The sequence below is a fragment of the Penicillium paradoxum genome (assembly GCF_028828445.1).
Source record: "Penicillium paradoxum strain IBT 22861 chromosome Unknown utg000005l_segment0_segment0, whole genome shotgun sequence".
NCBI lineage: Eukaryota > Fungi > Ascomycota > Eurotiomycetes > Eurotiales > Aspergillaceae > Penicillium > Penicillium paradoxum.
Genome location: NW_026643183.1, coordinates 2,943,476 through 2,955,771, shown reverse-complemented (window position 1 = coordinate 2,955,771; position 12,296 = coordinate 2,943,476). Strand labels below are relative to the sequence as shown.

The 12,296-nt window shown below is 51.0% G+C and overlaps 4 protein-coding genes across 4 annotated transcripts; 3 read left to right on the top strand and 1 right to left on the bottom strand.

Moving 5' to 3' along the window:
* Positions 1–45: 45 nt before the first annotated feature.
* N7457_006088 (uncharacterized protein) lies at positions 46–2,230 on the top strand (the record flags this gene model as incomplete). The annotated part of the gene is made up of 2 exons (XM_057177132.1): positions 46–1,748; positions 1,801–2,230. The coding sequence occupies 2 exons, from the start codon at positions 46–48 to the stop codon at positions 2,228–2,230; spliced, it is 2,133 nt and encodes a 710-aa protein (XP_057031434.1).
* A 1,248-nt stretch (positions 2,231–3,478) lies between these two features.
* N7457_006087 (uncharacterized protein) lies at positions 3,479–4,348 on the top strand (the record flags this gene model as incomplete). Its single annotated transcript, XM_057177131.1, has 1 exon — positions 3,479–4,348. One exon carries the CDS (start codon positions 3,479–3,481, stop codon positions 4,346–4,348), a length of 870 nt encoding a protein of 289 aa, XP_057031433.1.
* A 750-nt stretch (positions 4,349–5,098) lies between these two features.
* On the bottom strand, positions 5,099–6,930 carry ste7 (MAP kinase kinase Ste7; the record flags this gene model as incomplete). The annotated part of the gene is made up of 3 exons (XM_057177130.1): positions 5,099–5,764; positions 5,836–6,373; positions 6,428–6,930. The coding sequence occupies 3 exons, from the start codon at positions 6,928–6,930 to the stop codon at positions 5,099–5,101; spliced, it is 1,707 nt and encodes a 568-aa protein (XP_057031432.1).
* An 845-nt stretch (positions 6,931–7,775) lies between these two features.
* spt6 (chromatin-remodeling histone chaperone SPT6) lies at positions 7,776–12,173 on the top strand (the record flags this gene model as incomplete). Its single annotated transcript, XM_057177129.1, has 4 exons — positions 7,776–7,952; positions 8,004–8,165; positions 8,218–11,869; positions 11,926–12,173. The coding sequence occupies 4 exons, from the start codon at positions 7,776–7,778 to the stop codon at positions 12,171–12,173; spliced, it is 4,239 nt and encodes a 1,412-aa protein (XP_057031431.1).
* Between the last annotated feature and the right edge of the window lie 123 nt (positions 12,174–12,296).

The window sequence follows — 12,296 nt, the reverse complement described above, 5'->3', positions numbered from 1 at the left end:
TTACAATTTTTACAATTTTCCATTTTGTGATTTTGTCAAATAATTATGTCTGATCCTCCCAATATGGGTGCCCCTAAAGAAGGGCCCATTGACGCCGATACCAAACTTGACACAGGCGCCCGACGTGCCTCCGGTACCGCCAGGCGGTCGCGTCGTAAGAAGGATGATGACGATCCCAAGACAACCAAGAAGGAAAAAGAACCCAAAGAGATCAAGGAACCTAAAGAAAAGCCAGCTCGAGCTCCCCGTCGTCCACGGGAGAAATCAAACAATACTGCTTCTCGGAAAAAGCCCAAACTGGAGCCTGCAGGAGAGGATACGGGGCCTACTCCGGTAGACGCCCGAAGCCCTCCACACGCCCCTGCGGCGCCTCATCCTGCTCAGCCCGTCCAACCTGCTCTAACTGCCCTCCCTCCGCAGCCTAATTTACCTGTTCAACCTGCCCCAACCTCTTACTCACATCCACATCCTCCGGTTCCTGCAGCTTCACCTTCATATCAACTATCGCAGCCCCCGCGCCCACAATCGCAACCTCCAGCGCCCCAACCACCACCCCAGAGAACTAGCGGACAAAATTTCGATCCAATTCGCTCTGCGTTTGACAATCCATCTCCAGCACCCATATACAGCCCTCCCGCTCGCCCAGCCTCTCCTCGCAACACTTATCGCGCCAGTGCATCGCCGGCAATCTCAAGCATCATCGATCCGCCCGCTCAGAACCCTCAACCAGTCTACACCCCGATCCAGCGTTCCTCCTCTGGCCATGTATCCGGTATATCTTCGCCGGCACCGCCTGCAATGGCACCCACTTCCTCTCATCAGTCCTTAGCCCCATCCCCCCATCCCACGCCCTCTCCATCACATGGAATCCTGCACACCCCACAAGCAATGTCGCAGTCGAACCACTATACCACCCCATATCCACCCACTGAGCAGCGGCCGCTACCCTCACAAACTCCCAAAATCGAACTGTCTCCCCCGGCGATGCGCCAACCTCCACCTCCCGCGCAACCCGAGGAGGCCGCTGTGCAACCAACTCCACCAACCCAACCACCACCTGAAGCAACGGAAGTCGAGCCCAAGGACCAGTCCGCTTCTGGCGCTGGAAAAGAAAAGACCACAGCTGCTACGCCGACATCAAAAGCCCCATCCCCCAAACCACCTCGGCCTGCCAAAGAGGCTCCTCAGCTGCCCCAAGGATCTGGCTTCATCACGAATGCGCTGTTTGGTGGAGGGGATGATTCCGCGAAGTCATCCGACTCGCGGAGTACCCCTAATATCATCGTTCATGTCCCGCTGCTAAAAGGCAACCAGATTGTCAACTTTGCGCGACTTGCAGAGGAGCAATATGGCTTTGCTGCCTTACACCCTCGTTTGGCCGCCCACAAAGCGCGCCTGGCTCGTGTGGCAGCTGCTGGGGCCGCACTGGAACGCAATGATAAAAATGCCAAAGGAGTCTCTGCCGGTGAAAGTGCTGACGAGGATTTGAGTCTCGATGCGGAACGCGACAGTGACATGGATGGCGATGTTGCCATGGGTGGCACTGGCGCAGGAACCAATGGCGCGCCCTCAGAGGCTAGCGATGGAAAGAAGAAGCGACGCAAGAAGGTTGAGGAATATGACCGGGATGATCCATTTGTGGATGACACTGAAATGGTGTGGCAGGAGCAAGCTGCTGCGAGCAAAGATGGGTTCTTTGTCTATAGCGGACCGCTCGTGCCGGAAGGAGAGAAGGTCCAAGTAGAACGGTATGTTTTCTCACTATTCCATTGTTGTATATTCATGCTAATTTCTCTGCAGCGCCGACGGTACAATCAAACGTGGCCGTGGTCGAGGTCGGGGAACAGGTCGGGGTCGATCTGTGGCTTCGCATCCGCATGTTCCTATTGCAGCTGCTGTGCCCATCTCCCAAGATACTGGCCTTCCATTACGTGGACCCGGCTCTCGGGGTGGCACTTCGCGCCGTCCTCGAGGCAACAAGAAAGCCGAGGGCGAAAAGCACGCCAGTGAACGCACTGGTACCACTGCCTCTGGGACCCATGAAAGCCGCGGTGGTCGAGGTGGTGGTGCGGCAAGCTCTGGTCGCGGTGGAAGTAACAGCACTCGGGGTGGAAAGTCGTCCGTCTCAATTCCGATGTCGGATATTGCTCCTACGCCGTCAACTCCGGGCATTGCTCCCGCACCCCCTGGCCCCAGCCCATTGGCTGGTCCAGAGCTCATGATGAAATAGAGACTATGTTGATTGATTTGCAGGGTTTGGTGTTCTAGGTTTGTGGCTTTTTCTGGCTTTTTCTGGCTTTTTCTGGCTTTTTCTGGCTTCTTCATTTGCGCTATCATTTTCCTGGGTTTGGTTTGCCCTGATTGTATGTTTTGTTTTTGTTGTTGTTTTCGGTCTCGAGAAACCGTTTGCTTCGTGAACACATGAGCTTTGTATGTATAACTTGGTTTGTTATCACAGCTGGATATATCAAGTCTTCATCCAGAAATTGACAATGTTTCTAATAAACACTTTGCAGCCTACCTAGGTGGACCCCAGCCGTCACTGTCATCTGTTTTGCTGCTGGTTCTGATCTACGAAACCACATAGTCCTCTTGTGTCATATTTGTTTTATATTCTACCTATGTACCATGTACATACATTCCTAGGTAGGACAATGTGCCATGAGGTAAGTGGATAGCCCTCAGAACGAAATAAATATCCAGTGCTTTCAGCCATCTTAAATGCACTATTTAATGCGGCTTATGCAAATCTCTCTATACTTCAAGAACAGGCGCATTACTATGTGTTTACTCACCATCTGCTCTATAATTATCCCATGGGCTCCAGGGTGACGTACATAACCCCTAGCTGCTATAAGCTTGGCCGCAGTTTGAGCCACGATTATTGCTCCAACCAATAAGTACTCTGTACAATACAGAAAGTTGGGTGTATGCAGATCTGCAGTAAAGAACGAACAATAGAAAGGGTAGGGTTGCGACACTACAGCGCTCTCCTTATGTGCCTACGTATGTACGATATATGTATATGGTTTCCCCGTGTCTTTCAGCGGTTGCAGCTATTGTTAGTCGGCTCTTCGTTACTCGAGATCCATCCCATTAGCATGCAAATATTCCACACTAGCTGTACATCTCTTTCAGAAACGGTAGCATTCATCTCTGTACCGAATACTCGAGGAACCCTAGATATTGTCTGGTCTTGTTTCGGCGTGACAGGCCTCTGCACCTGGTCTATTCTTCATCTCAATGTACCAACCCAGCCGAAGTCATCTCGGGAATGTCAAATATATATACGAACTCCGTGGCGATTCTCCAAAAAATCTCGAATGGATGATCTTCAACATCCTCGCCTCGGAGTGGGCATTCGGAATGGCATGCAGTAGCCTGTGCTCTGTCAGGATGCTCAGAGCCCGATATACACAGTACCTATCATAAGATAGAGGGTGTCCCATGAACAGACTCCCACATACACCACGTCAATATGTGTGGGTTCCCTATTCAATTCGCCAATCGCTACCCGGCTACCAATACGCAAGAGATGCCCTCATTGCGAGATATCCCCGAGGGCTTACGAACCCTGCAGACTTCGCAGAAGTCTATGCAAAAGGTTTCGAATGCAATAGGGAAAGCTGACTGGGAATTGGGCATATCTAATGTCCTTGCCATCCAAGAAGCAAATAGCATGGTCTATCGGGGCTATCTAGAACAAAGGAGAGTCTTCACCTTCTCATACAGGGACTGGGCTGGAAATCTCACTCTGCTTTGCGGTAAGCTATGGGTGGTCGATGCGAATAAACTCCTCCTTGTGCGCGAGTTGGGAATGGTCGACAAATTACCTTCGCTGTCCCAGGATTCTGTGGGTGATCTCGACAAGGGTGATATAGTCGTCAAGCTCTTAGAATTACTCCAGATATCGTGGATGTTCATCCAGCTCGGCGTGCAACTAGGTCCGAATCTTCTCAAAAGCCAGCTTGGGGTTTTTACCTTGTCTTTTGCAATTTGCTCGTCTATTACATATATTCGGTGGATCAACATGCCTCAGGACGGCTGGACATCATATATCATCAAAGCTGCTAGGCATGTAAGCGCAGAAGACCTGATACACATAGCCAATGCTGGCCCGATGGCTTCTGGCTCCCGATACAGCGTCTGGATTCCCAATGTCGCCTTTTACAGTGATGTCCCCAAGAAAATGCCAGGATATGTGATGACGCTGGGTTCTTTGTTTTCTCTCCTTCTATTTGGTGCTACCCATTGTGTAGCATGGAACTTCGAGTTCCCTACAAATCTGGAGAGAATATTTTGGCGTCTGAGCTCGATTACAACGGCTGTTGCTTTTCCGGTTTCCTAGTTTCTCATTCAACTGTTAAAATCCAGTTTGCATCAAAGTGTTCAAGCTCAAAAAAACGACCAAGATCGTTCAACTGGTCGAGGCAGTTTTGACTTTTCACATTGCAACTGTGTTTGTTTTGGTGAGATTATTCGTAATTGTTGAAGCCGTTCGCTTGTTGGCTTCCCCCCGGGAGCGTTTACGAGTACCTGGGCAGCAAATATACCTTATGCTGGTTAAACGAGCAATTTGACGGCCTGGCTATTTGATATATATTCCATTTGTTCAAAGTGTTATTCGAAAGATGCATAACTTGGTGCTTGTTTCTACCGGAGTAAAATAAGTATGAAATGTGACTTGTTGAGGTGTGTACGCCGTGTAATGCAGCAGGACATGCCAGCAGATGAAAGGTAGATTTAAAAATGAACAGAATAGCGTTTGTTGCCAGATATTCCAATCAGAGCAGAGTCATTGAAGAAGTAACCAAGGAAATGAAAAGAGAGAAGTCCGTAGGGGGAGGGAAGGATAATCAAATGCTAGCGCAGTTCGTCCTCGCTTTCTGTTCTGTCCCATCAGCGTCTTGGATCAACACTGGACAGAACTGAACATCCAGCCAGGCCAATAATAGAAGCCCACAACCATCGAGACTAGGATCGTGATGTTAAATTGGCTTTCATGTGAATATGCAAGTACATCTGGACATGAACATGGACATGACAAAGGAAAGAGAAACGGTATCATATCCGGGTACATCAACCAATCATCACCAAATTACCGGGGTGCAGTGCCTGGCTGGCTGCGCCAGTTCCCGCCTGCTGAAACGGGGGGTGGAGGGGGCGGGCCAGTCGGGGGAGCAGTGCGAACAGGCATTGTCGAAGTGTGCAGATTCGTGCGGGGATTGGAGTTATTGGAGCTAGAGGAACTGGGGCTCATGAATGGGCGAGATGGGGCATCGATAGCAGAAGCGGGATCAACGAGGTGCTGACGCATCATGCGACGACCGGATCGGCTGTCGTCATCGTTTGCTTCCAGCGAGAGGTGCTCCAAAGAGAGGGGTGGTGGAGAGCGCGTAGTCCGGGACGAAGACGAAGGATAGTATTGAGGCTGGGGTTGGGGGTTGTAGTGATGGCGATTGGAGGGGATCTCGTTGGCGATCCTTAAAGGAATGTCGCCTGATACTGGGTTTGATGGGAATGGTGACTGCTGTGGGGTTCGGGTTGGCTTGTTGGCGGAAGGAGGTTTGCCAATTGCAGCTGACATGGAAGGGCCGACGGGAGATGAAGTCGAGTTTGAGGTTGGTGTCGAGGACTCTTTGAGTGACGTTGGTATTGGCGGCCCCAAGTAAGACTTGCGTTTGTGTTGATCCATCATGCTCAATGCCCATCCTTCAAGGTTGACTGGTGTGCGCTTCGCGGCCTGCAAGAAGGCATCCTTGTCCTAGAAGAGGTAAGTACTTGTAAGAGATACAAGAAAAAAAAAAAAAAAAAAAAAAAAAGGACCGGACATACATAAAGTTCTCGTGGGGTTGGTCGCTCCTCCGATTTCTTCAAGAGGCACTTTCCAACGAAGTCATGGAGAATAGGCGGGAAGGCATCGCTCTTGGGCAACTTGGGCGCTGTTTCGTGGACAATCTGCTGAAGTAGATCCAAAATACCCATGGGCCCTGCGCTTGCACGGTTTCCGGCAGAAGAGTCGGAGTGATCAAAGGGGAACTTGCCAACGGCCAGTTCCATGACCGTCAAGCCTACACTCCACACGTCGGAGCGGACGGTGTAGGCGCCTCCCTGAATTCGCTCGGGGGCCATGTATGTGGAAGTGCCAACAAAAGTATCAGCAATTGAGTTGACTGTCTCGGTAGCGACACCAAAGTCGCATAGCTTGATATTGCCGCGAGAGTTGACCAAGATATTGGACGGCTTGATATCACGATGCATAATACGGTGCACTTCGTAGAGGTAGACAAGACCAGCCAAGACCGACTCTGTTATCTTTCCCAGTACATCGACTCGAACAGGTCCGAAATCCTTGGAAACGCGGTCGAGAGATCTGGTTGTCCGTCAGCGCTATCTGCTGTTTATTTCCCACATAGTTTCCACCTACCCGAGATCCATGTATTCCATGCACAGCACAATATCTCTTGCTTCATTTTGGAATGCACCATAGAAAGTGACAATGTTAGGGCAGTTACAGTCATGTCCGACTCGAAGTTCTCGTAGAATCTGTTTCCGCACGTTTTCTTTGGCTTCTACACGAATGATCTGCGGAGGAAAGAGGAAATCAGCGCTGGTCAACAAGAAGAGAGAGAAGACACACACCTTCCGAGCCATCACCACCTTAGTGGATGCGTGCATCACCTTGGAAACAGTACCTCCATTTCCAGCGCCCAGCTCTTTCAATGTGACCAAGTCTTCACTACGAAGATCCAGTCGGAACTCCAGTCCGATTTCGAGCGTATCTGTGCGGTTGCTTTCGCTATTTCCAACCGCCCCAGAACCCTGTGCATCGCCATCGAGAGAATTAGAGGTAGCTTTAGGTGCTGCATTGAGAGCGAGACCTTTGACGTTCTTGCGTTTTAACGTCCGAGCCTGGAACTGGTCCGCCATGGCGCTTGTTTGGAGGCCGCGGGGTTGGAGTTGCACGATTCAGGAAAAGTTGCGAAAGAGAAAAAAACGAAGAGCCCGACCGCTCAAGTGATATCAAATCCGCGTTACCCAAACCGATGGGATCGAAGTGGTCAGAACGAGCCCCCGAGCTAACAGCGGGGAAGCCGATATCACCTTGCGACGTTCTTGGCGACGCTGATTGGACCTTTCGGGCGCGTCGATTCAACAAACTATCACTAAAATGTGCCGGTGGGCGCCAAATGGGAGTGAGATTGGGCTTTATGGGGAAGGGGGAACATGGAAAAGGAGAGATGATCTTCAACTACAAAGGCCGCTACTGGCAATGAAACAACAAGCGTTAGGAGGTTCCACTCGTCTTGGGCTGAGCTTAGGTGCCGGAGGCTTTACATTGTATTTCTGAGTAAATGAGTCGAGAAAGGACCATATGGCGCAAATGTTGTATTCTTGGCCCTACACCAACAAACTGAAAGCGATATGCATATTGAGGATCCGACCAGGGCCTCGTTGAATGTCCATGTCCACACAAACAAGATGCCCGCACGTGATATATACTGCTCTAGCCACAAGGCTGGCCAAAATAGGATTAGCGTCGAGCCACACCAGCACCAGCCAATCACCGCCACCTGCGTCCTCCCTCGCCGATGGCCGTGATTCTTCCTCTTTACAACCGTTGCTGCAATCACGCCTTACCCACCTCAATTCTCACCGCCTCAACGAGCTGCGCAATACCTGGAGTCGCATCTGCGCCTTTCCATCTTGAAACTTTCACCCGAAGTTGCAATCTCCTCAATCCCTAGGAATAGGGATCTTCACCTTCGGGCAAGATGAGCCTTCGCGACCTGGTCGAGGGGGAGGCGATTATGGATGACGATGAGAACGACGAGGAGCTCGCCGACGACTATGATGGCGAGGTCCGCCAGGGTGCGGGCACCACCAATCACTACAATGACTCGAGTGAGGAGGAAGATGAAGAAGAAGATGACGAAGAGGCTGCTCGCGCCGTGAGTCCCGGCCCTATGTTGAGCTTGATCTCTTTACTGACGAATATCTAGGTCCGTGAGGGTTTCATCGTGGATGAGGACGAGGAAGACGAACGCGCCGCTCGCAAACACAGGAAACGCCCACGCGCTGCCCGCGAAGAAGAGCACCTTGACGAGGAAGATCTGGAACTCATTGGAGTTACCCCGAGTCAGCAACGGGGACCTACTACGGAGGTATGTGAAATACTAATTGTGGCCTGAGTATGATCTTAATACCCTGATTTAGTCAAAGTTCAAGCGCCTGAAGCGAGGCAAAGACCGCGAGAGCCACCAGCCTTCCCATGGCGTCGATGACATTTTCAATTCGGATGAAGAAGAGGAAGCGCAGCAATATGCTCGACCGGGCCAGCGCCGTGGTCTGCGAGATGAAATGGACGACTTCATTGAAGAGGACACGTTCTCCGATGATGAAGCCCAACGTGAACGCGATGACCTAGGGGTTGCACCCGCATCCAGGGTTAACAAGACTGGATTGATTCCGACCGACACCTCAGGCTTGGATGAAAATGCGCTCGAGGATATGCGCGCTGCGTTTGGTGATGGCACCGAGTACGATTTTGCATTGCAAATGGAGGAACAAGAAGATGCCGACAAACAAACCGAAGAACGGCACCTAGACTTGAAAGACGTCTTTGAACCGTCTGAGCTTGCAGAGAGGATGTTGACGGAGGATGATAATGAGATTCGTCTCCTCGATGAGCCCGAACGCCACCAGGTTGCTCGCAAGCCCTACAAGCATGTGACATTGTCCGAGGATCAGTTCCGGGAAGAAGCAGTCTGGATCTCGAACTTGATGTTGCTCAAGAAGCGCATGGAACCCGAACTGCGCGAACCATTCCAGCGCTCTGTCGCTAAGATGTTGGAGTTCCTGATCACGGACGATTGGGAAGTGCCTTTCATTTTCCAGCATCGCAAAGATTACATGATTCATGCCGTCAAAGACATGGCCAATGGTGCTGATCCCGATGATGAGTCTGCACAATATAGCATCCGTGCCGAGAAACTCCTCAACATGACCGATCTCTGGGATATTTTCGACCATGACCTCAAATTCCGCGCTTTAGTTGACAAGCGTGGTACAATTCAAAAGACATACGACAACCTACAAACTCTATTTAGCGTGAATGATTCTAATGTGGAGGAACTGCTTGCTGCGGCCGCGAGTATGGAAGAACTTCAAGATGTGCAAGATTACATCCATTTCCAATACTCTTCACAGCTACGTGACCTGAATCAGGTGAATGGCGAGGCTACCGGAGAAACGCAGCGCCGAAAAGCGACTGGCAAATCCTTCTTCGAGCGAGTCCGCAACGGCAAAGCTTACGGTTTCGTGCGTGCTTTTGGCATCACTGCAGATGCATTTGCTCAGAATGCCTCCAAGGAAGGGCGCAGGCAATACACCGAAGATCCCACCGAGCACCCCGAAGAAATGGCAGATCAGTTCGTCGACAATGACTTTTCCAACAGCTCACATGTCCTCAAAGCCGCGAAGTCGATGTTCGCGGAAGAACTTGCCCTTAGCCCAAAAATGCGCAAAGTTATTCGTCAGGCGTACTATATGAACGGAGTTGTCGATTGCTTCCGCACAGAGAAGGGACTCCGCCGGATCGATGAACAGCATCCATATGCCGAATTTAAATATTTGCGGAACCAGCAGCTCAGCGATATCGCCCGTCGTCCAGAGATGTTTTTGCGCATGCTCAAGGCCGAGGAAGAGGGACTGGTTGATGTCCGGGTGCGATTTGAAAACTTTGATCAGTTCCGCACTCGACTCTACGCCGATATCGAATCAGACAACTACAGTGAACTTGCTGATGCTTGGAATCGCGTCCGCCGCGAGGTTCTGGATCTGGCCTTGGGCAAGCTGGAAAAGTTGATCAATCGTAGTGTCAAGGAAAACATTCGACAGGAATGTGAGAACCATGTTGCCAAGGAGTGTCGCGAGGCATTCTCTCAACGTCTAGACCAGGCCCCTTACAAACCCAAGGGCATGGTCCTGGGCACAGTGCCCCGTGTGCTCACTCTCTCCACCGGATCTGGACAAGTGGGCCGGGACCCAATTCACTGGGCTTATACAGAGGAAGATGGCCGCGTCTTGGAGAATGGCAAATTCATCGATCTTTCATTAGGAGATGAGAACCGTGGCATTTCAGACGGTGAAAATGTGGCCGCCTTTGTGGATCTGGTAGATCGTCGTCGACCGGATGTCATTGGGGTGTCAGGTATGACACCAGAGACCCGCCGCCTGTACAAGTTGTTATCCGAAATCGTCGAACAGAAAGACATGCGTGGTGCATCTTACACAAATGATCACGACGAGGAAGTCAGCGACCCATTGGAGGTGGTCATCGTCAACGACGAGGTTGCTCGACTATACCACAACAGCCCTCGTGCCAGAACCGACAACCCGGGCTTCGGACCTTTGACTCATTACTGCGTGGCCCTGGGCCGGTACTTGCAGAGCCCACTTAAGGAATACGCATCTTTAGGTCGTGATGTTGTATCTATCCAGTTCAAGCCAGGCCAGCAACTAGTGTCCCAGGATCTGCTCCTCAAGCAGCTGGAAACTGCTCTGGTCGACATGGTCAACTTGGTTGGCGTTGATCTCAACGAGGCAGTGGCTGACACTGCGACAGCCAACCTCTTGCCATATGTTTGCGGTCTCGGTCCCCGAAAGGCGGCTCACTTACTTAAGATTGTCAACATGAACGGCGGAATCGTTAACAACCGAGTGGAATTGCTTGGCGTTAACGCGACATACCCTGCTATGGGTGTCAAAGTCTGGAACAACTGTGCTAGTTTCGTCTACATCGACTTTGAGAATGCTGATCCAGATGCCGATCCACTCGATAATACCCGTGTGCATCCCGAAGACTACGATATCGCTCGAAAGATGGCTGCTGATGCACTGGAGTTGGACGAGGAAGATATCAAGGCTGAGACTGACGAGAATGGTACCGGTGCTATCATGCGGAAGTTGTTCCGGGAAGAGGCACAAGATCGTGTCAACGATCTGATTCTGGAGGAATATGCAGAGCAGCTCGAAAGAAATCTCAACCAGCGCAAGCGTGCCACCCTCGAGACGATCCGAGCCGAGTTGCAACAACCATACGAGGAACTGCGCAAGCAATTTGTCTTCCTCAGCACAGACGATATCTTCACAATGCTGACTGGCGAGACCGCTGAATCTTTAATACCTGGTATGGTAGTGCCCATCGCGATCAAGCGGGTATTTGAAGATCACATTGAGGCCAAATTGGACTGCGGAGTTGACGTGCTTGTGGCCGAGACTGAACTTGGCGTTCCTTACGACATTCCTGTACGGAACGCATACCAAGTGCACCAGACCGTCCCGGCTAAGATCATGTTCTTGAATCGCAAAGCTTTCTCTTGCAATGTCTCTCTGCGCGAAGAACAGGTCAGCCAACCATCTCGGCGGAACCCAGACCACGGATTTGGGGATTGGGACGATGCGCAGGAGCGGGCCGACAAGGAATCGCTGCAGGAAAAACAACAGCGTGGTGGTCAAGCCATGCGTGTTATCAAACACCCGCTCTTCCGGCCCTTCAACTCGACTCAGGCCGAGGAGTTTCTGGGCTCTCAAAGTCGAGGTGACGTTGTTATTCGGCCGTCGTCCCGCGGCCACGATCACCTGGCTGTGACTTGGAAAGTGGCACAAGGCGTGTACCAGCACATTGATGTCCTGGAATTGGACAAGGAGAACGAATTCTCCGTCGGTCGTGTTCTCAAGGTTGGCGGTCGGTACAGCTACAGTGATTTGGATGACCTCATCGTCAATCATGTCAAAGCGATGGCTAAGAAGGTGGATGAGATGATGCTGAACGAGAAATTCCAAGATGGCAGCAAGACCGAGACCGGTATGTTTCTGATTGAACACTTTCTTTTGAAAAAACAACATACTAATACCTCATAGATCAATGGCTCGAGACCTACACCAAGGCCAACCCTCGTCGTTCGGCATATGCATTCTGCATCAACGCCAAATACCCCGGCTACTTCTTCCTTTGTTTCAAGGCAGGCGAACATGCGCGACTTCAGAACTGGCCCGTCAAGGTGATCCCACAGGGCTACGAGCTACAGAAGAACCCTTACCCTGACATGCATGCTTTATGCAATGGTTTCAAACTGATGTTCAGCAACATGAGCCAGGGGCGGAGATGAGCATTTCTCGTCTGTACAGTGTACTATCTTTTTCCCGTTTACAGAAAAAGGGGTCCCAGAAAAGGGATGGAATGTCTTTTTAATTTGATACACCTTTGGCAGCAGGCATGTAACCATTATTTC